The 25,113-nt window shown below is 51.1% G+C and overlaps 1 protein-coding gene across 4 annotated transcripts in view; it reads right to left on the bottom strand.

The window, feature by feature from the left end:
• SLC35F4 (solute carrier family 35 member F4) overlaps window positions 1-25,113 on the bottom strand; it is a 164,837-nt gene that overhangs the window by 32,218 nt on the left and 107,506 nt on the right. The window contains exon 1 of one of the 4 annotated variants that reach the window (XM_081193162.1): window positions 3,300-3,627. The exons of the other annotated variants lie outside the window; for them this stretch is intronic. Coding sequence (XP_081049288.1) covers window positions 3,300-3,375 — 76 coding nt within the window. The 5' untranslated portion in view covers window positions 3,376-3,627. Of the gene's footprint in view, window positions 1-3,299; window positions 3,628-25,113 lie in introns of those variants that run through there. 4 annotated transcript variants of the gene reach the window in all.

The following is a 25,113-nucleotide window of genomic DNA, read 5'->3' as shown; positions in this document are numbered from 1 at the left end:
GCCAAGGTGCTTTCCTGTAGCTTTGTCCAAGGACGACGGAACCAGTGCGAGAAATTCCCCAGGTGTCAGGCGCATTTTGCACCTGGTGAGGGTCCAACTGCGACCATGTAGAGATCTCTAGATGCCAGGATGGCGACTGACATCTCCATTGTGCTGACGATAGGCACAATTCATTTTCAGCTTTGTAATCTTGTTAATAATAATAATAATATTTTATTGATATCCCACCCTCCCCAACCGAAGCTGGGCTCAGAGCAGCTAACAACAGTAACACAGTTTACATAAAATCACAATCAATTACCGTAATTGAAATACATTCTACAATCAATTCAGAGTCAAATTAATGGCAACCACTGGGCTAGAGTTCTGTGAGGATTACCAAAGGAAGGGGTCAGACTGTGCCTTGGCCAAAGGCCTGGTGGAACAGCTCTGTCTTGCAGGCCCTGTGGAAAGATGTCAAGTCCTGCAGGGCCCTAGTCTCTTGTGAGAGAGCGTTCCACCAGATCGGGGCCACGGCCGAAAAGACCCTGGCTCTGGTTGAGGCCAGCCTAACCTCCCTGTGGCCCGGGACCTCCAAGGTCTTTTTATTTGAAGACCGTAAGGTCCTCCGTGGGACATACTAGGAGAGGCGGTCCAGTAGGTACAAGGGTCCTAGGGCATATAGGGCTTTAAAGGTTAAAACCAGCACCTCAAACCTGATCCTGTACTCCACCGGGAGCCAGTGCAGCTGGTATAGCACTGGGTGAATGTGATCCCGCATCGAGGACCCCGTAAGGAGTCTCGCCGCGGCATTCTGCACCCGCTGGAGTTTTGGGGTCAGTCTCAAGGGCAGCTCCACGTAGAGCGAGTTACAATAATCAAGTCTGGAGGTGACTGTCGCGTGGATCACAGTGGCTAGGTCAGGGTGAGACATTGCACTGTGGGGACCGTAACATGGGTTTAAGGTGCCATATGATAAAGTTAAAGGTAAAGGACCCCTGGACAGTTAGGTCCAGTCAAAGGCGACTATGGGGTTGCGGCGCTCATCTTGCTTTCAGACAGAGGGAGCCAGAGTTTATCCGCAGACAGCCTTCTGAGTCATATGGCCAGCAGGACTCAACTGCTTCTGGAGCAACAGGACACCGTGATGGAAACCAGAGTGCATGAAAACGTCATTTCCCTTCCCGCCGCAGTGGTACCTATTTATCTACTTACCCTGGCCTGTTTTCGAACTGCTAGGTTGGCAGTGTTAAATGGTTTCTTTACATGTAAAGGTTCATCATTGTTCCACTCCATGTGTATGTCTTTAAGGGGCCGGAGCAAGGGCCAGAGCAAACTAACGAGACCCAGCTTTACAGCTGTGTAACATAGCAGGTGCTGCTGAGTTGTATTTGATTAAGGCGTGTCAGCATTTGGGTAGAGTATATAAGGAGCAGCACCTAGCTCTCCCATTACCCTGGGGGATGGGTTGGTGGTTGGGTCATGTTTGTTTGTTAATATATTTAGTGTAAATGGAGTTTTTGTTTTTCTTATTAAAACCTTCTTTAAGTTATTTTTGAGTCCTTTCTTTTTAATGCATGATCTCCCCAGCAAGCTCTCTGCAGCGTCACTATACTGCAAAAAGCCAACAGGCAGGAGCTGGGACAGAGCAACAGGAGCTCACTCCGTCGCAGGGATTTGAACCACCGGCCTTCCGATTGGCAAGCCCAAGAGGCTCAGTGGTTTAGACCACAGCGCCACCCGCGTCCCCTTAAGGTGCCATATGACGATTAGCTTACGTATCTGAGTTCCTATGGGGGACTTGCTGTATTCTATAAAAAGTGCATGGTCTGAAGAAGAAGACCCACACATTAGGTCCTTCAGACCGTGGGCAGTTGGATGACCTCTTCTGGAGTTTTGCAATGGGAAAACTAGGTGAGATATATATATATATATATATATATATATATATATATATATATATATATAGGTAAAGGTGACCCCTGACCATTAGGTCCAGTCGTGGCCGACTCTGGGGTTGCGGCGCTCATCTCGCTTTATTGGCCGAGGGAGCCGGCATACAGCTTCCGGGTCATGTGGCCAGCATGACTAAGCCGCTTCTGGTGAACCAGAGCAGCGCACGGAAACGGCGTTTACCTTCCCGCCGGAGTGGTACCTATTTATCTACTTGCACTTTGACGTGCTTTGGAACTGCTAGGTTGGCAGGAGCAGGGACCGAGCAACGGGAGCTCACCCCATCACGGGGATTTGAACTGTTGACCTTCTGATCGGCAAGTACTAGGCTCTGTGGTTTAACTCACAGCGCCACCCGCATCCCTATATATATATATATATATATATATATATATATATATACACACACACACACACACACACACACACACACACACACATACTGGAGTTCTTGGACCACCTCAAGGCTGAGGATTCCACAGTGGACTAAAGTCGATTCATGATCTGGTCTGGCTCATAAGAACCCAATGGCCTATCAAGTCCAGCATCTTGTTCTCACAGTGGTCAAGCCTGATGCCTGTAGGAAGGCCATTAGCACAGGAGCCCTCCTCCCTCCTGTGGTTTCCAGAAATTGGTATTCAGAAGCTTTGCTGCCCCCCCCCCAACTTTACGGGCAGAGCACAGCCATCCTGCTAGTAGCCCTTGAGAGTCCTGTTCCACCCAGATCAGGTGAGCCCACTCTGGAAGTTCTGTGGATTCCGCCTCCATCTCTTCCATCAACAGGGCACACCTGTGGACAGGTGTGCAAAGTGCATTCTCTTTCACGTTCCTGGATTAAAGCTATTCATGGCGATGTCATTTGAGAAAACTTGATTCTTGTCCTTTTCTCTCTCTCCCCCCCCCCCCATTTTCTACTATTTGAAACTCAGGATAAGTAGACAATCTTCACAACCAGCTGCAACATCATAAAATACTCCTAACACAGAGAGAGAGAAATGAAAGATTCCCCCACTGAAATAGTATTGGGAGACAGAGGCAATCTGAGAGAGCTGGCTTGTGAGGACTTCGCAAACTAAAAATGAAAGATTAACAACTCCCCCCCCCCTTTTTTTGCCCTTGTTTGGTCTCCCCCCCCCTTCTCCCCCCCCCCATTGCCAGAAATGGATCTCAATACAGTGAAAAAGCTAGACATTATGGGGACCGCATGACCAAAACTAAGAAATAAAAGTATTCCATCAACATTCCAACAAATGGCCTTTCCGTCACACACGCACACACAAAAATATAAATGAAAAATTACTGGTTTCTTTGGCGGGGGGGGGGGGATAGGTCGGAAGGTACATAGGAGGAAATAAAATGGCATTTACCGTCTGATCTAGCTGAATTTAATGTGGAAATACTGAAGGGCTGCAAAGGTGCCACTCTCGCGGTATGTTTCTTCATTCTGTGGAAATCGCCCTCCACTGAGACGCTACGTCCTCTTCGCCGCCTTTTGCCCGCACATTTTTTGGGGGGAGAGGGCTGCCCCCCTCCCTGCCCTGTGCCACAAGGTACCTCTCTGCCGTGCCTGGAGATGCTGTTCGGAAGACGCTGCCGTCAGATCTGCTGTTTCCCGGAGAAACCATTTGCAACACATTCAGACAAGGCTTGACCTCAGAGACAGCACTTTGCACAGTTCTTGGGCATGGCCAGAGATCTTAGTACCCCTCTTAATATTTGATCCCTACCACCCCCCAAAAAAACCCTCTTTCCACTTCTAAGAGACAGCAAGCCCCTTCTGAATCAAGGCACCCCGTTCGCAATGAAACGACCCCCCCCCCTGAAAGCCCACAAAGGAGGCATATTATCTTTCGGCAACGGCACAGCGAAAGGAAAGATGCGGCGCTGTTTTGCGAGCCCTTCGTGCCATGAAAATGCATGAGCTTAGGTCGGCGGCATCTCACCAGAATAGAAAGCACTTCTCTGCCGGTGAGGTCTAATATTAGACAGGGGAACCGGTGCTCTCAGCTCGCTTAGTTAAATATCACAGAGCGAGGGGGAAGTCCTGGAAATCAACACGGCAGACAAAAGCAGTGTTTCGGAGGAGACGATAGAAAAACACACGGCTGCAGAGCTCATCCCAGAATCACTGGAGCAAATAGCATCTTTAGCAGGAGAAATCAAAATCCTCGGTACCTCGGGTTACAGACGCTTCAGGTTACAGACTCCGCTAACCCAGAAATAGTACCTCGGGTTAAGAACTTTGCTTCAGGATGAGAACAGAAATCGCGCAGCAGCAGCGGGAGGCCCCATTAGCTAAAGTGGTACCTCAGGTTAAAAACAGTTTCAGGTTAGGAACGGACCTCCAGAACAAATTAAGTTCTTAACCAGAGGTACCAGTGTACACTTAAACGGCAAGATCAAGAAGCATTATAGACTCCCATTTTAGGTTGCGGGAGAAAAGGAAATTTAGGTTGCGGAGAAAGGAAATTAATTGACAAATGTTTCCAATGATTGCATTAAAAATAATAATAATGTGCTTCCTTCAAGATGCTCACAGGGCTTGTAGTCACCATTCGCACCCAAATTTACTCTCACAACAACCCTCTGAGGTAGGTTAGGCTGAGAGCGCCTGGCCCAAGATCACCAGGGAGGTAGAGGGAGTTGATATCTGACCAGGTTCCTGTTCCTCCAGGGCTTCCTGTTTGGTTCTTAGAATTCGTCTGTCTCGGGGGACAACAGAGGAGTGCGCCTTTGGGGGTGAAGTCAAACCGCTGGAGAGTTACAGCACCTGCTTTGGCTGTAGAGACTGATAGGGGAGGGACATGTTTTGTTGCAGCTGGGGCAGCTATTCGTGAAGCATAGCTTACGGTAGGCAGTAGATCTCTCCTACCGATGAAGGCAACCTGTCGCCCTCATATCTCGCACCATCAGGTTGAGCTTATAACTTGTAACTGCTGCACCCCCCCAAGTTGTTTTTGCTGTCTTAGCAGCACTGAAGCGACCCCCCCCCCCAGGGCACAAAACTGGGCAGGATAGCTGGAGGTCCTGGGCTGCCCAAAGGACAAGACCCACCTCTCAGCCTCGCTGGTGCGGTCCAAAGGAAAGCAGACCAAGACGTTTGGCACCAGCTGGGCTGCAGGAGTTGCCAGAAGGAGGCGTACAAAGCACCATACAACTGTCTTAGGGACTCCACTCTGGATTTGTGTAATGCAGGAATCCCCAAGCTCCACCCTCCAGATGTTTTTGGGACTACAATTCCCATCATCCCTGACCACTGGCCCTGTTGGCTACGGATGATGGGAGTTGTAGTCCCAAAACACCTGGAGGGCTGAGTTTAGGGATGCCTGGTGTAAGGTAAAGGTAAAGGACGCCTGGACATTAAATCCAGTCAAAGGTGACTATGGGGCTGTGGCGCTTGTCCCGCTTTCAGGTCGAGAGAGCCAGTGTTTGTCCACAGACAGCTTTCCGGGTCACGTGGCCAGCAGGACTAAACTGCTTCTGGTGCAACGGAACACCGTGATGGAAACCAGAGCGCACAGAAATGCTGTTTACCTTCCCACCACAGCAGCAAGCCCAAGAAAAACCAAAGCGTGGGAACCGGGTGGCGCTCTGGTCTAACCACTGAGCCTCTTGGGCTTGCTGATTGCAAGGTTGGCGGTTCGAATCCCTGCAATGGGGTGAGCTCCCGTTGCTCTGTCCCAGCTCCTGCCAACCTAGCAGCTCAAAAGCATGCCAGTGCAAGTAGATAAATAGGTACCGCTCTGGTGGGAAGGTAAATGGCATTTCATCCAGATTTGTGTAGGGTTTGCTCTGTAGCCTTTTCTTCTCCTGAAGATGTCCTGCGCAGCAACGAGTGTTGATTATCCCTCAGGGTTTTACTCCCAAAGCCTTCCCAACGAATGAGTATAGCCGCAAGAGACTAGAGGTTTAATCACCAGAAATTTCCTTCTCCTAGATGGGCCACTTTCCCAGGTTGACAAACCTCATCTGCTCCTCACAATTGGTTATAACCCACAATCCACCGGAGCCATTCTTTGCATACAGGGGATAGTCAAGTCCAGGCATCCCCAAACTCAGCCCTCCAGATGTTTCAGGACTACAACTCCCATCATCCCTAGCTAACAGGACCAGTGGTCAGCAATGATGGGAATTGTAGTCCCAGAGCATCTGGAGGGCCAAGTTTGGGGATGCCTGGTCAGGTCCCTAACTCACCAAGGTTTGAGACCCATCAGTTACCCTCACCTGTTTAAGTGGCCAGTCGATGCCATTACCTGGCATATAAAACACTACCAAACCATTCTACATTCTAAATCTTATATTAATAATCCAAAAATTGAGAGAGCAATGTACAAGATCTACTACAGAAGCCACAAACAGAAAACTCATTCAAATTCTGTCCAAAATGAAGATTCAGTCTCAATTATTAATATAAGATTTAGGACGTAGAATGGTTTGGTAGTGTTTTGTGTGCCACTTATGTGCTGCTTATTTTATACAGTGGTACCTCGGGTTACGTGCGCTTCAGGTTACAGACGCTTCAGGTTACAGACTCCGCTAACCCAGAAAGAAGAGTTTGGATTTGATATCCCGCCTTTCACTCCCCTTTTAAGGAGTCTCAAAGCGGCTAACATTCTCCTTTCCCTTCCTCCCCCACAACAAACACTCTGTGAGGTGAGTGAGGCTGAGAGACTTCAGAGAAGTGTGACTGGCCCAAGGTCACCCAGCAGCTGCATGTGGAGGAGCGGAGACGCGAACCCGGTTCCCCAGATTACAAGACTACCGCTCTTAACCACTACACCACAGTACCTCGGGCTAAGAGCTTTGCTTCAGGATAAGAACAGAAACTGTGCTCCAGTGGTGTGGCAGCAGCAGGAGGCCCCAATAGCTAAAGTGGTGCTTCAGGTTAAGAACAGTTTCAGGTTAAGAACGGACCTCCGGAACGAATTAAGTACTTAACACGAGGTACCACTTTACTGGTCTACTACAACAATTAGCAGCATAGGTTCATTTTTTCATTACCTGGCATATGGCTGCTGTCTCATGCTGGCAGTGCCTAGGTGCATAAAGGTAAAGGGACCCCTGACCATTAGGTCCAATCATGACCGACTCTGGCATTGCAGCACTCATCTTGCTTTATTGGCCGAGGGAGCCGGCATACAGCTTCCGGGTCATGTGGCCAGCATGACTAAGCTGCTTCTGGCGAACCAGAGCAGCACACAGAAACACCGTTTACCTTCCCGCCGGAGTGGTACCTATTTATCTCCTTGCACTTTGATGTGCTTTCAAACTGCTAGGTTGGCAGGAGCAGGGACCGAGCAACGGGAGCTCACCCCGTCGCGGGGATTCGAACTGCCAACCTTCTGATCAGCAAGTCCTAGGCTCTGTGGTTTAACCCACAGCGCTACCTGAGTCCCTGCCTAGGTGCATAGAAACTACCATTTGCATGGAGGGGAGCAGGCAGAGTGCACAATCCCAAGTGTTCGCTGGATATTATTTGTTTGCTTGCTTGTTGCATTGGTATCCCATCATCCCGTAAGGAGCGTGCATGTTTCTTCCTCTCTTCCTTTGATCTCTTCAACAACCCTGCAAGGTAGGCTAGCCTGAGAGGCAAGGGCAGACTCAAGGTCAACCACTGAGCCTCATGGCCAAGTGGAGATTCGAACTCTGGTCTGTCCCAGGTCCTAATCTGACACGCCGACCAATACACCACTGCCTCTCTCATTCGCAAAACACCAAACCAAGGAACCCGAGCCACTTGCCTCTAGTGCTGGAGATCAGCGGCGATCATGTTGTTGTTGTTGTTTAGTCATTTAGTCGTGTCTGACTCTTCGTGACCCCCTGGACCAGAGCACGCCAGGCACTTCTGTCTTCCACTGCCTCCCGCAGTTTGGTCAAACTCATGCTGGTAGCTTCAAGAACACTGTCCAACCATCTCGTCCTCTGTTGTCCCCTTCTCCTTGTGCCCTCCATCTTTCTCAACATCAGGGTCTTTTCCAGGGAGTCTTCTCTTCTCATGAGGTGGCCAAAGTCTTGGAGCCTCAGTTTCACGATCTGTCCTTCCAGTGAGCACTCAGGGCTGATTTCCTTAAGAATGGATAGGTTTGATCTTCTTGCAGTCCATGGGACTCTCAAGAGTCTCCTCCAGCACCATAATTCAAAAGCATCAGTTCTCCAGTGATCAGCCTTCTTTATGGTCCAGCTCTCACTTCCATACATCACTACTGGGAAAACCATAGCTTTTACTATACGGACCTTTGTTGGCAAGGTGATGTCTTTACTTTTTAAGATGCTGTATAGGTTTGCGGCGATCCTAGACCGCGGCATCCTTAGCCTTCCAGGTTCAAGTTGGCTTTTCACCAAATAACCTTTGCAAAGGCTCGCAGGGAGGCCAGCCAGCCAGCCAGCCAGCAGGATGAGACAATCTCACCATCTGCTGTCATATCTTCCGTGCTTTTAAGACACTAGATGACAAGTGACAGGGCCATTATCAGCTCATTTCACAGGGCTGGAATATTACTGTGATTTATGGAAGCAAACAAGGAAACGATGCAAAGTTGGGCGGGGAAGAGATACGAAGGGAACTTCAGGCTCCACACTTTAAGTGCCACTCAAGGGGGGAAAGGCGGTGTGTGATTTTAAATTTCCTTCCCAATCCAGGTAAACACTTTAAGGCAATAACAGCAGCAATCTTCGCAAAGCTGAGAGTGTGCTGGTGAGGACTGACAACGCATTAAACTGACAGCACTGTCAGGTTTGATTTGATTTTAAACAGGTTGGTTCATTGGAAGTCATCATTTTAGAGCAAACATTGCTCTTCTACCAGGCATTTGTCTAATTAAACAACTTATGGCCTTTTAAACTGTGTGTGGGGGGGGTATTGTTGGTTACTATGGTGTGTATTTTTGTGTTTTTATATTGTAAACTGCACCCTGCGATCCTCAGATGCAGGGCAGTATAGAAATTTAAATAAATGTAATTGTGTGGATGGACGTGGGTGGTGCTGTGGTCTAAACCACAGAGCCTAGGGCTTTCAGATCAGAAGGTCGGCGGTTCGAATCCCCGCGATGGGGTGAGCTCCTGTTGCTTGGTCCCTGCTCCTGCCAACCTAGCAGTTCGAAAGCACGTCAGAGTACAAGTAGATAAATAGGTACCGCTCCAGCGGGAAGGTAAACGGCGTTTCCGTGCGCTGTTCTGGTTCACCAGAAGCGGCTTAGTCATGCTGGCCACGACCCGGAAGCTGTATGCCAGCTCCCTTGGCCAGTAAAGCGAGATGAGCGCTGCAACCCCAGAGTCGGCCACGACTGGACCTAACGGTCAGGGGTCCCTTTACCTTTAATTATAATTGTAATACTAATTCCAAACGCCTTAGGGACTCCACTCTGGATTTGTGTAGGGTTAGCTACTCAGGAGAAAAGGCTCAGGAGTAAACCTTAACCAATAAATCTTAAAAAGTCATTTTCTTTGTAAGTATCCCTCCAAGAATGCAAACTTTAAAAATGAAAATAACCAAGCTCCAAATGTCACACTCATATTCTGACCCTTCCCCCCAGATCTGAGAAAAGTTTGATACATTTTCTAGCCCACTATTTTGGAAAAATATTCTCCACTCTCCTGGAAAAAATCCTGCCGTCATAAACTGATGGGTAAGCCTGCTCCAACTTTACCACTGTTTAAGCAGGGTAATTACCCCGGATGACAACTGCTTAAACGAGGTACCAGCGGAATAACTCCCCCCCCCCCGGACGCACACTCCATTTTTTCTCGAGACAGATTTGGGCCAAGTAAAAAATAATGTGGGGGGGGGGAGTAGTTCTCACAATGGGGTGGAGCTGCCCCACTAGCTTCTTGGGCTCTGCTGCTTATGGGGACAGAGGGCAAGGCAGTGGGGAGGTCGCAGCTATGCAAGGGAAGCAGTGGACCCCATCTGGGGATCTATAGCAGGGGTCAGCAAACTTTTTCAGCAGGGGGCCGGTCCACTGTCCCTCAGACCTTGTGGGGGGGCTGGACTATATTTTGGAAAAAAAATATGAACGAATTCCTGTGCCCCACAAATAACCCAGAGATGCATTTTAAATAAAAGGACACATTCTACTATGTAAAAACACGCCAATTCCCGGACTGTCCGTGGGCCAGATTTAGAAGGCGATTGGGCCGGATCCGGCCCCCGGGCCTTAGTTTGCCTACCCATGATCTATAGCTTCCATCGTCCCTGGTCACCTAGAAACAAAAAGTCTTCTGGAGAAGCTCTGGGTGGCAGCGTTGAGCTTTGCCCAAATTTCACCTCCCTGTCCCAGAAATCTCCCTGGTTGGAGAATGCTACCCCCTAACCCCACTTTTGCTCCCCACACATTGCTGAAGAGGCCCAGAATTTGAATGAATTCCTCATCACCACTTGTCAGGGGTGTCGTTACCAACTCCAAACACGGGCTTCCACAACCTGTGGGTACCTGACTTCAAGCTCCACCTTGAAACTTGTGGTCCTCTATTATTTATTTCCTTTGTTTACACACCTCCTGACTGTAAAAAATGCAAGAAAACCTCAAAGCGGTTTGCAAAAGGTAAACGAGTAAAATTGAGGGGGGGGGAGGAATCACAGCCCTATTTAAAACTTTAAAATACTGAAACTGATTGACCTCCGCTTTCTAAGCACTCAAATAGGCTTTTCCAAACAGAACCACTTTTAGCAGGCGCCAGAAATAGTACAGCGAAGGAGCCTGCCTGGTGTCAATCGTCAGGGAGTTCCAAAGTGTAACTGCTTCCACACTAAAAGATTGATCTCTTCCGAATGCAGAACGGATATTACGTGACACCTGTAAGAGTGCCAATTCCGCCAATTGGGGGCAAGGCGATCTCATAGGTAAACTGGTCCCAAGTTTATTTAGGGCTTTATATATTAATATTACCTTGAGCCTTGCCCGCTAGATGTTCTTGGACTACAACTCCCATCAACCCCGCCAAGAGTGGCCAATGATCAGCCAAGCTGAGACTTGTAGTCCAGCAACACCTGGAAACTCACAATCTCCCACCCCTGCCTTACTGCCAGACGAAGACAAATTTATTAGTTTTCCAGTGGTTGACAATCACAAGTACGGAGAGTTGTTCTTATGCTCAGTGTCAAGGACTGTGCTGAGAAAGGCTGCACTGAGGAGGAATTGTGGGAGCCACCCCCTCCCCCTGCTTTTGAATCTTCCCAAGAGTAGGAGGACAGTCTAGATTTGGAACAGTGGTTTGCAGAGGGACATAGTTCGGAAGGCAGTAGCTGGGAAATACCGGATGGGGAGCAGTTAGGAGAAGAAACACTGGGGGAGAGAGAAGGTTAACAGATTCACTGTCTCTGGAAAGCATTCTTCCGCTCTCCCCAAGGTCAAGAAGAGCTCAGAAAGTGTCAGAACAGAAAGCACAGAGGGTACAAGCTCAGATTACAAGACGTAGGCGTGATGTAGATTAATAGAGACGTAAGGGGGTGGTATCCTTAATTGGGAGCACCGCCATTTCTAGGAGATGTGTTCTTTGTTCTCTCGCTGTTATTATTAAAGTTTCTAACTGATAAGAAGACTCCTTTTCCTTTGTTCTACTTACCGTATTTTTCGCTCCATAAGACACACTTTTTTCTTCCTAAAAAGTAAGGGGAAATGTCTGTGCGTCTTATGGAGTGAATGCATGGTCCCTGGAGCCGAATTGCCCAGGGGAGAAAAGCAGATCATGCTTTTTTGGGGGGGGAAAGAGGGAAGTGGGTGTTGAAACTAAGTCGCTAATCAGCAAGTGATCGGGGAGGGAGATAAGGGACGCTAGCAATAAAGGAGGCTGCCTGGGAGGGGGGAGGTAGAAACAGTGAACTTGCAAGCAGAGCAGTCAGGAAGACTAAGGCAATGAGGAGAGAAATTAGAAGAAAAGGAGGAGCAAAAAACTGCTCCAGCTAAGGAAAAGACACTAAGGCAAACAAGAGGGAAGGGGGTGTTGAAAGGAAGCAGCTGATCGGTAAGTGATCGGGAGAGAGATAAGGGATGCTAGCGATAAAGGAGGCTGCCTGGGAGGGGGGAGGTAAAAGCCCATGGATCATCAGGATTTTTGCATTGGGTCACCCCAAATTCACCATCAGATCACACAGCATGTCCATAACCACAGCCTGCACCAAAAAAACAACCATGCATCCACTGTTTTGTGGGGCTGCAATGGTGCAAAAACGTGGTTACAAAGCACGGATCCACATGGATCCTCAGGATTTTTGCATGGGGCTACCCCAAACTCTGTCTGTGGCCACAGCATGAACCACAAAAATCATACATCCTCATACATCCACTGTTTCGTTCAGAATATTTTTTTGTTGTTGTTTTCCTCCTCTAAAAACTAGGTGCGTCTTATGCAGCGAAAAATACGGTATCTGCTGCCACAGAGGAGGAAGCTGATTCCCTGAATCCTGACACTCAGGTCCTGTTTGTGGGTTTCCCATTGCATCATCTGGTTGGCCACTGTGAGAACAGGATGATGGACTGGATGAGCCACTGGCCTAGCAGGGTAACACAGGGTTTTGTCTTGAGCCCGTTGTTCAACGTCTCTATAAACGACTTGGATGAAGGAATCGAGGGGGTGCCCATCCAATTTGCAGGTGACACCAAACTGGGAGGGGTAGCTAATGCCACAGAAGACTCAGAATTTAATGCGACCTTGACGGATTGTAGAACTGGGTGCAAGCTAACAAAATGAGTTTCAATAGGGACAAACGGCAGGCTCTGCACTTAGGCAGGAAGAAACGGATGCACAAATTTAAGATGTGGAACACCTGGTTTTACATGTGAAAAGCACATAGGGAACACAAGTCAACAGGGTGATGCAGCAGCAAAAAAGGCAAATGCTATTCTAAGCTGCATCAACAGAAGGCTAGTGCCCAGATCAAGGGAAGCCATGTTGTTGTTGTTTAGTCATTTAGTCTTGTCCGACTCTTCGTGACCCCCTGGACCAGAGCACACCAGGCACTCATGTCTTCCACTGCCTCCCGCAGTTTGGTCAAACTCATGCTGGTAGCTTCGAGTACACTGTCCAACCATCTCGTCCTCTGTCGTCCCCTTCTCCTTGTGCCCTCCATCTTTCCCAACATCAGGGTCTTTTCCAGGGAGTCTTCTCTTCTCATGAGGTGGCCAAAGTCTTGGAGCCTCAGCTTCACGATCTGTCCTTCCAGTGAGCACTCAGGGCTGATTTCCTTCAGAATGGATCGGTTTGATCTTCCTGCAGTCCATGGGACCCTCAAGAGTCTCCTCCAGCACCATAATTCAAAAGCATCCATTCTTCGGCGATCAGCCTTCTTGATGGTCCAGCTCTCACATCCATACATCACTACTGGGAAAACCATAGTACAAGGGAAGCCATAGTACCACTCTATTCTGCCTTGGTCAGACCACACCTGGAATACTGTGTCCAGTTCTGGACACCACAGTTTAAGAAGGATATTGACAAGCAGGAAAGTGTGCAGAGGAGGGAGACCAAGATGATCAAGGGTCTGTAAACCAAGCCTTATGAGGAATGGTTGAAGGAGCTTGGGTATGTTTGGCCTGGTAAAGAGGAGACTGAGATGAGAGATGATAGCAATTTTCAAATATCTCAAGGGCTGTCATACAAAAGAGGGACCAAGCTTGTTTTTTCCTGTTCCTAGCTTCAGGTGTCACGGTCCAGTTCATGGGGGATCAAAGTCCCAGCTGGGGATGTCAGGACCAGGGGCAAGATGGCGGGGTGGGAGCAGGAATGGGAGTCCGGAAGCCAGGAGTCAGGAAGCCAAGAGTCCGAGGGTCAGAGAGCCAGGAGTCAAGAAGCCAAGGGTCTCAGGGTCAGGAAGCAAGGAGTCATGAAGTCAGGGGCCCGAGGATCAAGAAGCAAGGAGTCACGAAGTCAGGGGTCCGAGGATCAAGAAGCAAGGAGTCACGAAGTCAGGGGTCCGAGGATCAAGAAGCAAGGAGTCACGAAGTCAGGGGTCCGAGGATCAAGAAGCAAGGAGTCACGAAGTCAGGGGTCCGAGGATCAAGAAGCAAGGAGTCACGAAGTCAGGGGTCCGAGGATCAAGAAGCAAGGAGTCACGAAGTCAGGGGTCCGAGGATCAAGAAGCAAGGAGCCAAACGCAGCAAGGCAGGAAGCGTGTTGCTGTGGCAAAGAACCAAAGGGAAATGCTAACCTTATATCCCTTCCCAGTTCTTGCCACCAGGTGCTGTGAGTTACCAATCGGCCTTACCTGTGTGGCCACACCTTGCCTCTTCAGAACAAACTTAGGAAGGCCCCAGTTCTGCAGAGTCCTACTGGTCACAGGGCCTGGCTCCTGCACGCACACACCTGACATCAGGTTACATGAAAGGAGTTTCCGACTAACCACCATGAATAACTTTCTCGCAGTAAGAGTCGTTTGACAGTGGAATGGACTCCCTCTGGAGGCTGTGGACTCTCCTTCCTTGGAGGTTTCTAAGAGAGGTTGGATGGCCATCTCTCAGGGATGCTTTAGCTGAGATTCCTGCATTGCAGGGGGTTGGACTAGATGACCCTTGGGGTCCTGTCCAATTCTGCGATTCTATGATAAATATGGAAGTGAGAGCTGGACCATCAAGAAGGCTGATCGCCGAAGAATTGATGCTTTTGAATTATGGTGCTGGAGGAGACTCTTGAGAGTCCCATGGACTGCAAGAAGATCCAACCTCTCCATTCTGAAGGAAATCAGCCCCGAGTGCTCACTGGAAGGACAGATCCTGTGTAATGCGGCAGCTAAAAAAGCCAATGCAATTCTGGGCTGCATCAATAGGAGTATAGCATCTAGATCAAGGGAAGTAATAGTGCCACTGTATTCTGCTCTGGTCAGACCTCACCTGGAGTACTGTGTCCAGTTCTGGGCACCACAGTTCAAGAAGGACACTGACAAACTGGAACGTGTCCAGAGGAGGGCAACCAAAATGGTCAAAGGCCTGGAAACGATGCCTTATGAGGAACGGCTAAGGGAGCTGGGCATGTTTAGCCTGGAGAAGAGGAGGTTAAGGGGTGATATGATAGCCATGTTCAAATATATAAAAGGATGTCACATAGAGGAGGGAGAAAGGTTGTTTTCTGCTGCTCCAGAGAAGCGGACACGGAGCAGTGGATCCAAACTACAAGAAAGAAGATTCCACCTAAACATTAGGAAGAACTTCCTGACAGTAAGAGCTGTTCGACAGTGGAATTTGCTGCCAAGGAGTGTGGTGGAGTCTCCTACTTTGGAGGTCTTTAAGCAGAGGCTTGACAACCATATGTCAGGAGTGCTCTGATGGTGTTTCCTGCTTGGCAGGGGGTTGGACTCGATGGCCCTTGTGGTCTCTTCCACCTCTATGATTCTATGATTCTATGATCCTGATGCTGAGACTCCAATACTTTGGCCACCTCATGAGAAGGGAAGACTCCTTGGAGAAGACCCTGATGTTGGGAACGATGGAGGGCACAAGGAGAAGGGGGCGACAGAGGACGAGATGGTGGGACAGTGTTCTCGAAGCTACCAGCATGAGTTTGACCAAACTGCGGGAGGCAGTGGAAGAGAGGAGTGCCTGGCGTGCTCTGGTCCACGAAGAGTCAGGCACAACTAAACGACTAAACAACAACAACGATGATAAGCAGGGCTCTTATGTTCTGAGCCCTCGACGGAGGCCTGTAGTTCAGTGGTAGAGCGTCTGCCTTGCATGCCAAAGGTCCCAGGTTCCACCCCCGACATTGCCATGTGGGGCTGGGAGAGACTCCTGCCTGAAATGCCAGAGAGCTGCTGCCAGTCAGTGTGGGCAGTACTGAGCTAGATGGGCCAATAGGCTGACTCAGTACAGTGGTACCTTGGTTCTCAAACTTAATCCGTTCTGGAAGTCCGTTCCAAAACCAAAGCTGTTCCAAAACCAAGGCGTGCTTTTCCACAGAAAGTAATGCAAAACAGATTAATCCGCTTTTAAAAACAACACCTAAAACAGCAACTTTGCATGAATTTTACTATCTAACGAGACCGTTGATCTGTAAAATGAAAGCAATAAACCATGTACTGCAGTCATACAATCAACCAATCAGTAGCTGAACTGGGTTCCACACAGTCACAAAAACAAAGAGAGCCACAAAAACAAAAATGCAAAATAAATAGCAAAAACAGACAGACCTCAGCATAACACTCAAAACGGAAGGGTGGCACTCAAATTGGAAGCGTAGCACTCAATTAGGAACACGTTTGGCTTCTGAAAAAAGTTCACAAACCAGAACACCCACTTCCAGGTTTGCAGTGTTTAGGTTCCAAGTTGTTTGAGTACCAAGGCGTTTGAGAACCAAGGCACCACTGTATAACGCAACTTCCTGCTATGACTTTGAACATCCCAGGAAGGAGTTAGATGGTTTTAGCCCCCCGAGCAAGCTTCGCTAGGCTAGAACAGCCCCCAAGGATGCAAAATCAGACATCAGAGCACCCAATGTATCTGAGACACAGTTTCACGAAGCAGGCATCTTGCAAGCCTTTCGTTCTCAGCAGAGGGCTGTCTCAAAGGATTCTCCTGCCTAAAGAGAGATGATGGGCTCCTTAATCTTTCAAGATAGTAATTTAGCTGTTCACTGACAGTGGAACATGGTGAGAATAAACTATCATTGGGGGCAGGCAGAGACTGTCTGCGGCATCAATAGAGAAAGAAATCTGTATTATTAATTTCAAGCGTGCTGCACGACATTGTCGGGCGCAGTAATAGATTTCTATTTATTTTTATGAGTTGGAGCAAGAATAATTTGGTTGTAATTGGATGTCAAATAATTATATACGAACAAATCTGGGGCGAAGGGGGGGAAAGCCACTTACGTCTTCCAATTCTGGACTTACGATGTGTTTGTGAAGAAGCCACTAATCAGAGTGTCGGCGTGGTGAGCATCCCGGCCTTATATCTCCTTTTACGTTTTAGACACTCCACACTTAATTAGACAAATATGTGCTTTCCCTTTTGTGCCAGACAAAAAGCTGAGAAAGCGAAAGAGGGGAGGGGAGGGGAAGTATTACGCAATTCAGCATGCAAGCTTTTGAGTCGCACTGCATTCTTCATCAAACTCTCCAGAAGATCACGTGACCCATGCACAAGGATGATGGAAGCTTTCGTTCAAACCATTTGGAGGGCACCAGATTGGGAAAAGCTTGTTTACACCTTGCCCCAGGATCCTGATGGAGTCACAAGATCTGGTGCAGAAGGCTCAGCTATGGAAACGACAGAAGTCTGCTTTGCATATAACATTTGGATGGGGTCTTTTTTTACTGTAGTAATGTACTGTTGTAAAATGCAAGTGCAACAGGTACTTGTTGGGAAGCACGTGTGTCAAACAGGTGACATTTAGAATTAGAATTTAGAATCACAGTATTTTTTTAGAGTTGGAAGGGACCCCCGGCAATCATCTAGTCCAACCCCCTGCAATGTAGGAATTTGAAGGTGTCCCATAAGGGGAATCAAACCTGCAAACTTGGTGTTATCAGCACCCCGCTCTCAATGTTAGCATATTGACGTTCCGTTCCACCTAAACAGATGTGTGGAGCTGTTGTATGTCACATGTCTGTTTACATTCCAGCACAGCTTGCTGGGAACTTCCGTTTGTGTATAGCTTTTGCCTTATGCTTCTTACTTGGACACGAAGGGGAGAAGACATGTGTCAGGGCTGCCTCAGGTCTCAGCTCACAAAAGACCAACGCCAGGTTCTTCTTATATACAAGGATGTTTATTGCAGTTCATTATTGCTTTCGCAACCGAGGCGCGCAGCCCCGCGTCTCTTAGCCTAGACGTTTTAAGTCCCCTCTGAATCGGTCCCGCCCCTACACCAGCTTAAGAGGCTTGTGCTAGTCCACCTCTTCCTGTCTTTCCTTTTCCGCAGGGTCTTTCTGCCCCCCTGGGTCCCTTCTCTCCTGCTCTCTCCTGAAGCGGATTCCTCAGATGCCTGTTCCCCCCTCCTTCGTGCTTTGGGGCCAGGCTCCTCCTCCGGGAGCCAGTGTGGTGTAGTGGTTAAGAGCGGTAGTCATGTAATCTGGGGAACCGGGTTCGCGTCTCCGCTCCTCCACATGCAGCTGCTGGGTGACCTTGGGCCAGTCATACTTCTGTGAAGTCTCTCAGCCCCACTCACCTCACAGAGTGTTTGTTGTGGGGGAGGAAGGGAAAGGAGATTGTTAGCCGCTTTGAGACTCCTGAAGGGGAGTGAAAGGCGGGATATCAAATCCAAACTCTTCTTCTTCTTCTTCTTCCGGGCTCTCTCCATTTCCGCGCGCCTCCACATTTGAACTTGGCGCGCGTTCGCTACCCCTGACCTTCCTCTTGACACTTACACTACTCCCTGTACTACTCTCCGCCTCTTCCGGCAGGACGTTCTGCCCCGATCTCCTTCCCCTGTCTCCTTCCCGCTCTGCTCCGTGTGTCACACTGGGAACTCCACTCTCTTCACTTCGTTCCTGCTGGGAAGCCGGCCCCGATCTCCCACTCCCACTCGGGGTTTCCCTGCTGCTTCCCTGCCCCTGGCATGTCCCCCCTGTGAACCCCCTTGGCCTGACTAGGGGCGCCCCCTTCTGGGAATCCTCCGATTCACTTGAGAGACTCATGGAAGACCTCAAGTCATTGTCCTCCTCTTCCTCACAGTCCTGGGATTCTTCCCCATCGCTCTCCGTCTCCCCCCTCACCTGTGCCTCTGTCCCTGAACCCCTGACATCCATCCCCCCCTCGAAGCCCCCCCTTCCCCCCTCCCGCTGCTCGGGCGCAGGTTCCGGGGGCTCCGTCGTTGCGGAGGTCGCTGCCGGACACAGGTCGTCGACGTCGATCTCCTCTGCTTCCAGTTCATTGTTTGTGTGCTCAAACCCATGGTCCTCTCCCAACATGTTCACGTCCTCCCCTCCCCCTGTTGCCTGGGTGGGGTCTGCTTGCCAAGGACCCATCCGCCACCTCGTGCGCCAGTCCTCTTCTGGTTGGTCGTCCCACCAGTAAGGAGTGTCGGTGTCCACCCCCGAACACGATCCCCTTGGAGGGCTCGACTCTGGCGTCGTCTCCTCTGCGGAGGAGAACCCTCGGAACGTGCTGGCGGAAAGTGTGGGCGTAAAAAGCCAATCGTCGAAAAACTGTGCTGGCATGGGCCTGTGTGGGAAAAGGGCATGGAACTCGTCCTTGAGGAGGGGTTCGTCCAAAGCGTAGTCCGGCACCCAACTGTTGGCGCTGGCCGGGGCGCCCTCCCTGGCGAGAAAATATTCTACTCCCTCTTCCCCCCATCTCGAGTCCAGAATCTCTGTGACCTCGTTGATTGGTTCGTCCCTAGGTGACCTCCCCCTCTTGGGCGACTCTCTGCTCGGTTCTGGTGCCGTCCCTGACTCCTGAAATCTGTGTGGGGCCCTGTAAGGGGTGAGCACCGACCTATGAAAGACCGGGTGCATTCTGGAACCTTCGGGGAGGGCCAGTCGAAACGCTACAGGATTGATCCTGGCCTCAACTTGGTACGGCCCTAGTTGCCTGTGTCCTAGCTTCTTTTTAGCTAACGACTTGGCCGGCATTGCTTGGGCCGCTAACCATACCCAGTCTCCCACCTGGATGTCTTCCCCCTCCCTCCTGTGTCTGTCTGCCTGCACCTTATAGGCCTGTTTGGCTAGCTCCAAATGTCTCCGTAACTCGTCGTGGACCTCTTGCAATTCTGCTGCGAAATGGTTGGCGTCCTGTGGCGCCCCCTCCCCCGTCGTTACGAGCCCCGGGAAGGTTCTGGGATGCCGTCCATTGTTAGCGAAGAACGGCGTCACCCCCGTCGACGCGTGCTTCGTGTTGTTGTAAGCAAACTCAGCCATCGGCAGGTAATCCACCCAAGCCGCGGGTCGCTGATTGGCGTAACATCTCAGGTACTGCTGCATGATCGCGTTGACCCTCTCCGCTTGGCCGTTGGTCTGCGGATGTCTCGCCGACGACAGGTTGATTTTGACGTGCAGAATCCCTAGGAGCTTCTGCCAAAAGCTGGACACAAACTGGCGCCCCCTGTCGGACAGAATGGACCGTGGCAAGCCATGCACCTTGAACACGTGGTCGATGAACAGTTTGGCGGTCTGCTCCGCTGTCGCCACCTTCGCGCAAGGAATGAAATGCGCCATCTTGGTGAACAGGTCTACAACCACAAGCACCGCCGTCTTGCCTCGCGAACTGGGCAGATCAGTGACAAAGTCCAGCGCCACCCTCTCCCACGGTTGCAGTGGCGTCTCCAACGGTTCCAGCAGTCCCGCTGGCTTCTGGTGCACTGGCTTGGACCTTTGGCATGTGTCACACCTGGCGACGTACTCCGCGACCTCCCCTCGCATCTGGGGCCACCAAAAGTCTCTGGCCACTAATTCCATCGTCTTTTCCTTGCCGAAGTGGCCAGCGCTGGGTGCGTCGTGCAACTGCTGCAGAACCTTCGCACGGAGATCGTCTCCCGGAACGTAGAGAGCACCTTTACGGGTCAGCAGGCCGTCGCGTATCTGGAACTCGTCATCCTTCGCCGTGCCTCTCCGCACCTCTTCCATTTTGGACTGTGCGAACGGATCCGCCTGCAACGCGCGCCGCACCGCCTCCAGGTCCACGGCGGCTGAAGCGCACGCCCACGCCTGTGGTGCAAAATGTGCTTGGCTGCCGCCGGTGCCGCTTCCTCGAGATACTGCGGTTTTCTGGAGAGCGCATCTGCTATGACATTGTTGTCGCCTGGGATGTACTCGATTCTGAAATCGAAATCCGCAAAGAACTCCGCCCAGCGTATGTGCCGCTGGCTCTGTAGCTTCGCCGTGCGCCAGTGCTCTAGGTTCTTGTGGTCCGTGCAGACCTGCACGGTGTGCTTGGCTCCGATGAGAAAGTGCCTCCATGCCTTGAAAGCTGCGTGGATGGCCAGCAACTCCCTGTCCCAGATGGTGTAGTTCTGTTCCGACTTGCTGAGCTTCCGGGAGTAGAAAGCACAGGGCCTCCAGTACCCCTGCGGGTCCTCCTGCAAGAGGACGGCCCCCACCGCTCTGTCAGATGCGTCAGTCTCCACCCTCATGGGCCTGCCGGGATTCACGTGTAACAGCTGTTCCTCGGACGCAAAGAGACTCTTAAGCCTCCTGAAGGACTGCTCCGCCTGGTCCGTCCAGGTGAACTTCTTCTTCTTGGAGCTGAGAGTGTCCGTGATAGCTGCCGTCTCCCTGGCGAAACCCCTGATGAACTTGCGGTAAAAGTTGGCGAAACCGACGAACCTCTGGACCTCCTTCCGCGTTCGCGGGCTCTTCCAGTCCAACACCGCGCGGACCTTGGCGCTGTCCATGGCTAGTCCCCTGTCGGACAGCCTATAGCCCAGAAAATCCACCTCCGTCACGTCGAATTGGCACTTCTCCAGTTTGGCGTAGAGCCTGTGCTCCCGTAGCCGCTGCAGGACTTCCTTAACGTCGCTCTCGTGAGCCTCCGGCGATTCCGAGAAGAATGTCGTCGAGGAAACATACGCACTTCTTGTAGAGGAGTCCCGCTAGCACGTGGTGCATAAAAGCTTGGAAATAATGGGAGCCATTCTGGAGACCAAACGGCATAACTCTGTATTCGTAGGTGCCAAACGGCGTGAACATGGCCGTCTTCCACTCATCACCCTCTCGCACGCGTATGAGATTGTAAGCTCCGCGGAGATCCAACTTGGTGAATATCTTTCCTTTCCGCACCGTCGCGAGCAGGTCGTCAATCTTGGGCATGGGAAAGGCCGCGGGCTTTGTCTTAGAGTTTATGAATCTAAAGTCCACTATCAGTCTTTTTTGGGGCGTGTCCTTCTTCTTCACGAAAAACACAGGACTGCCCCCTACAGCCTTTGATTCTCGGATGAATCCCCGCTGCAGGTTGTGATCTATGAACTCCCTGAGCTCCCGCAGCTCCTCCTCGGACATGGAATACAGCTTCACAGGCGGCAGCGTTGTCCCTGGCAAGAGGTCAATAGCGCAATCGTAGGGCCAGTGAGGTGGCAACTGGTCTGCCTCCTTTTCGCAGAAAACCTCCAAAAACTCCTTGTACTTGAGGGGTACTGCTTGCGCCATGCTGAGACGTAGCTGCTGCCCCTCCTCTTGGCCCTCCTCCTCCTGACCGGTCTGGATGCAATGCTGTGCGCAATAGGACGAGCCGAAGGTGAGCTGCCGCTGGTACCACGCCATGGTCGGGCTGTGCCTATCCAGCCAACTCATGCCTAACACTATAGGCGTGTCTGACAGGCGGGTGACGTTGAAACTGATGATTTCTCGGTGATTGCCAATCTGCATCACCATGGGTGGCGTCTGTTGCACCACCTGCCCACCTAGCAACTTCCTGCCATCCACCGTGACGACGTTCAAAGGCAGCGTGGCTGGTAGGAGCTCTATGCGATGCTGCTTGACGAAGTGCCCCCTACGAAGTCTGCGTTGCTCCCACTGTCAATTGTAATGGGGACTTCTAGGGTGCGTCCATTAGGTAGCTGGAGAGTTGCAGTGAGCTGCACCACTGGCTTAGGTGGCAGGGGGTCTGTAGGCTGCAAAAGCGCTGGGGACTGCCCTACTGACTCGCCTGGCTGTGCCCCAGCATTTGAGCTTCCAGCCAGGCATTGCCGTTTCCCTGAAACTGCTCCTCATGTTGTGCTGCTGCAGTTACTGTTGCTAAGGCTGCAGTGTGCTTTTGGAGCCTCTGGGGACACTCTTTGGCCATGTGCGTCCCACTGTCACAGATGTAACACTTCCTGTTCCCTCTAGGAGGCTTTGTCTTGACTGCTCCGGACGCTGGGGCTCCGGCTGCTGACTGAGCCTTTGCAGTCCCCAGTTCCATCGGCTCCTCCCCTGCCTGCAGCTGAGGGGAGGGACGCGTACGTCCTGGATCTCTGGGAAAGAAGGGAGGCACTCTAGACGGTGCGTGAAGCTGGCTACCCCCCTCATTGCGCCAAGGGCGTTCTTCATGGCGTACTCCAATGGCAAGCGCCCGCTGCACCACGTCTGCCAGGGTTTTAGGTCTGTCCCCCCTTGCCAGTTCGTCTTTCACAGGGCCAGAGAGCCCCTCCCAAAACAAGTCTCTGACTGCCAGAGAATCTTTCTCCCATCGCAGCACATTCAGCAAGGCGAAAAAGCGAGAATGGTACTGACGTACTGAAGCCTTGCCTTGCCTTAAACCATGCATCTGCTGGCGTGCTACATCTACATCCACGCTAGACTGGAAGCAAGCGTCCATGCATTTGATAAATTCATCAGAGTCCCTTCGAGCAGGGCAATCCTCGCGCCACAGATTGCGCAGCCAAGCCCTCGCTTCCCCATGCAAGTGGGACACAATGAAACCCACTTTCTCTTCCTCATCTTTAAAGTCGTCGCGAAGCAAATGCAACGCATATTCTACGTCTGCTCTAAAACTGGGGTACTGCTGCAGGTTCCCATCGAAGTGGGCTACTAAGTTGCCCCCTCTTCTGCCCAGTGCTACTCCAGCAGCTTTGGCCCCCGGGAATCCCACCTGGCATGCATGATCCCACCTGGCTTGCAGATCTTGGCACCGCTTTTCCGCCTCTTCCCCCCTCTTCTGGGAGATCGCTACCTCAGTGGTAAGCTGGGAGACTGCGTTGCGTAGCTCAGCTATCTGCTGCTCCATACTCATGGCTGCCAAACTTCGTGAGCTTTGCAAAAAAAAATTTTGCGTATCTTTGGGAGGGGACTTACTGTCAGGGCTGCCTCAGGTCTCAGCTCACAAAAGACCAACGCCAGGTTCTTCTTATATACAAGGATGTTTATTGCAGTTCATTATTGCTTTCACAACCGAGGCGCGCAGCCCCGTGTCTCTTAGCCTAGACGTTTTAAGTCCCCTCTGAATCGGTCCCGCCCCTACACCAGCTTAAGAGGCTTGTGCTAGTCCACCTCTTCCTGTCTTTCCTTTTCCGCAGGGTCTTTCTGCCCCCCTGGGTCCCTTCTCTCCTGCTCTCTCCTGAAGCGGATTCCTCAGATGCCTGTTCCCCCCTCCTTCGTGCTTTGGGGCCAGGCTCCTCCTCCGGGCTCTCTCCATTTCCGCGCGCCTCCACATTTGAACTTGGCGCGCGTTCGCTACCCCTGACCTTCCTCTTGACACTTACACTACTCCCTGTACTACTCTCCGCCTCTTCCGGCAGGACGTTCTGCCCCGATCTCCTTCCCCTGTCTCCTTCCTGCTCTGCTCCGTGTGTCGCACTGGGAACTCCACTCTCTTCACTTCGTTCCTGCTGGGAAGCCGGCCCCGATCTCCCACTCCCACTCGGGGTTTCCCTGCTGCTTCCCTGCCCCTGGCATGTCCCCCCTGTGAACCCCCTTGGCCTGACTAGGGGCGCCCCCTTCTGGGAATCCTCCGATTCACTTGAGAGACTCATGGAAGACCTCAAGTCATTGTCCTCCTCTTCCTCACAGTCCTGGGATTCTTCCCCATCGCTCTCCGTCTCCCCCCTCACCTGTGCCTCTGTCCCTGAACCCCTGACAACATGTTTTTCCTTTGTCCTGATCTATACTAAATAAACTGCTTGTAAATATGCTTTACATATACCTCTGTCTGTCCTTCCGTCGCGAAGCGTCTGTTATCTCTGCTGGTTTGCATGTTCAGCTTCTGAAAGGCTTCTGAAGCTCTGAATCGCAGTTTTGATGCAGAACCGAGGACTGGAGTTCGACCGGCTGCTGGCCGGTGGGCTGGAGCCAGCTGGGGGCCTGCCAATTGCCCCTGTTCTCTTGGACGCATGGCAACAATCAGCACCCCGCTCTCACCAACTGAGTTGTCCACCTTGAGAGGGAGAGCTGAGTTTGTGCCTCCGTAATATGTGACTCGCTGTGGGTTAAACCACAGAGCCTAGGACTTGCTGATCAGAAGGCTGGCGGTTCGAATCCCCGTGACGGGGTGAGCTCCCGTTGCTCGGTCCCTGCTCCTGCCAACCTAGCAGTTTGAAAGCACGTCAAAGTGCAAGTAGATGAATAGGTACCGCTCTGGCGGGAAGGTAAACGGCATTTCTGTGTGCTGCTCTGGTTCGCCAGAAGCGGCTTAGTCATGCTGGCCACATGACCCGGAAGCTGTACGCCAGCTCCCTTGGTCAATAAAGCGAGATGAGCGCCGCAACCCCAGAGTCGGCCACGACTGGACCTAATGGTCAGTGGTCCCTTTACCTTTAATATGTGACTTTGCCCCTGCCCTGAACTTCAGACTTCTTGATACACACTCACTTCAAAAGCCAAGAAGCTCGCATGGAAACCTTGCAAGG

Source organism: Podarcis bocagei (genome assembly GCF_964188305.1).
Source record: "Podarcis bocagei genome assembly, chromosome: 1".
In the NCBI taxonomy this organism is placed as follows: Eukaryota; Metazoa; Chordata; class Lepidosauria; order Squamata; family Lacertidae; genus Podarcis; species Podarcis bocagei.
This window is presented reverse-complemented; position numbering and strand designations above follow the sequence as displayed.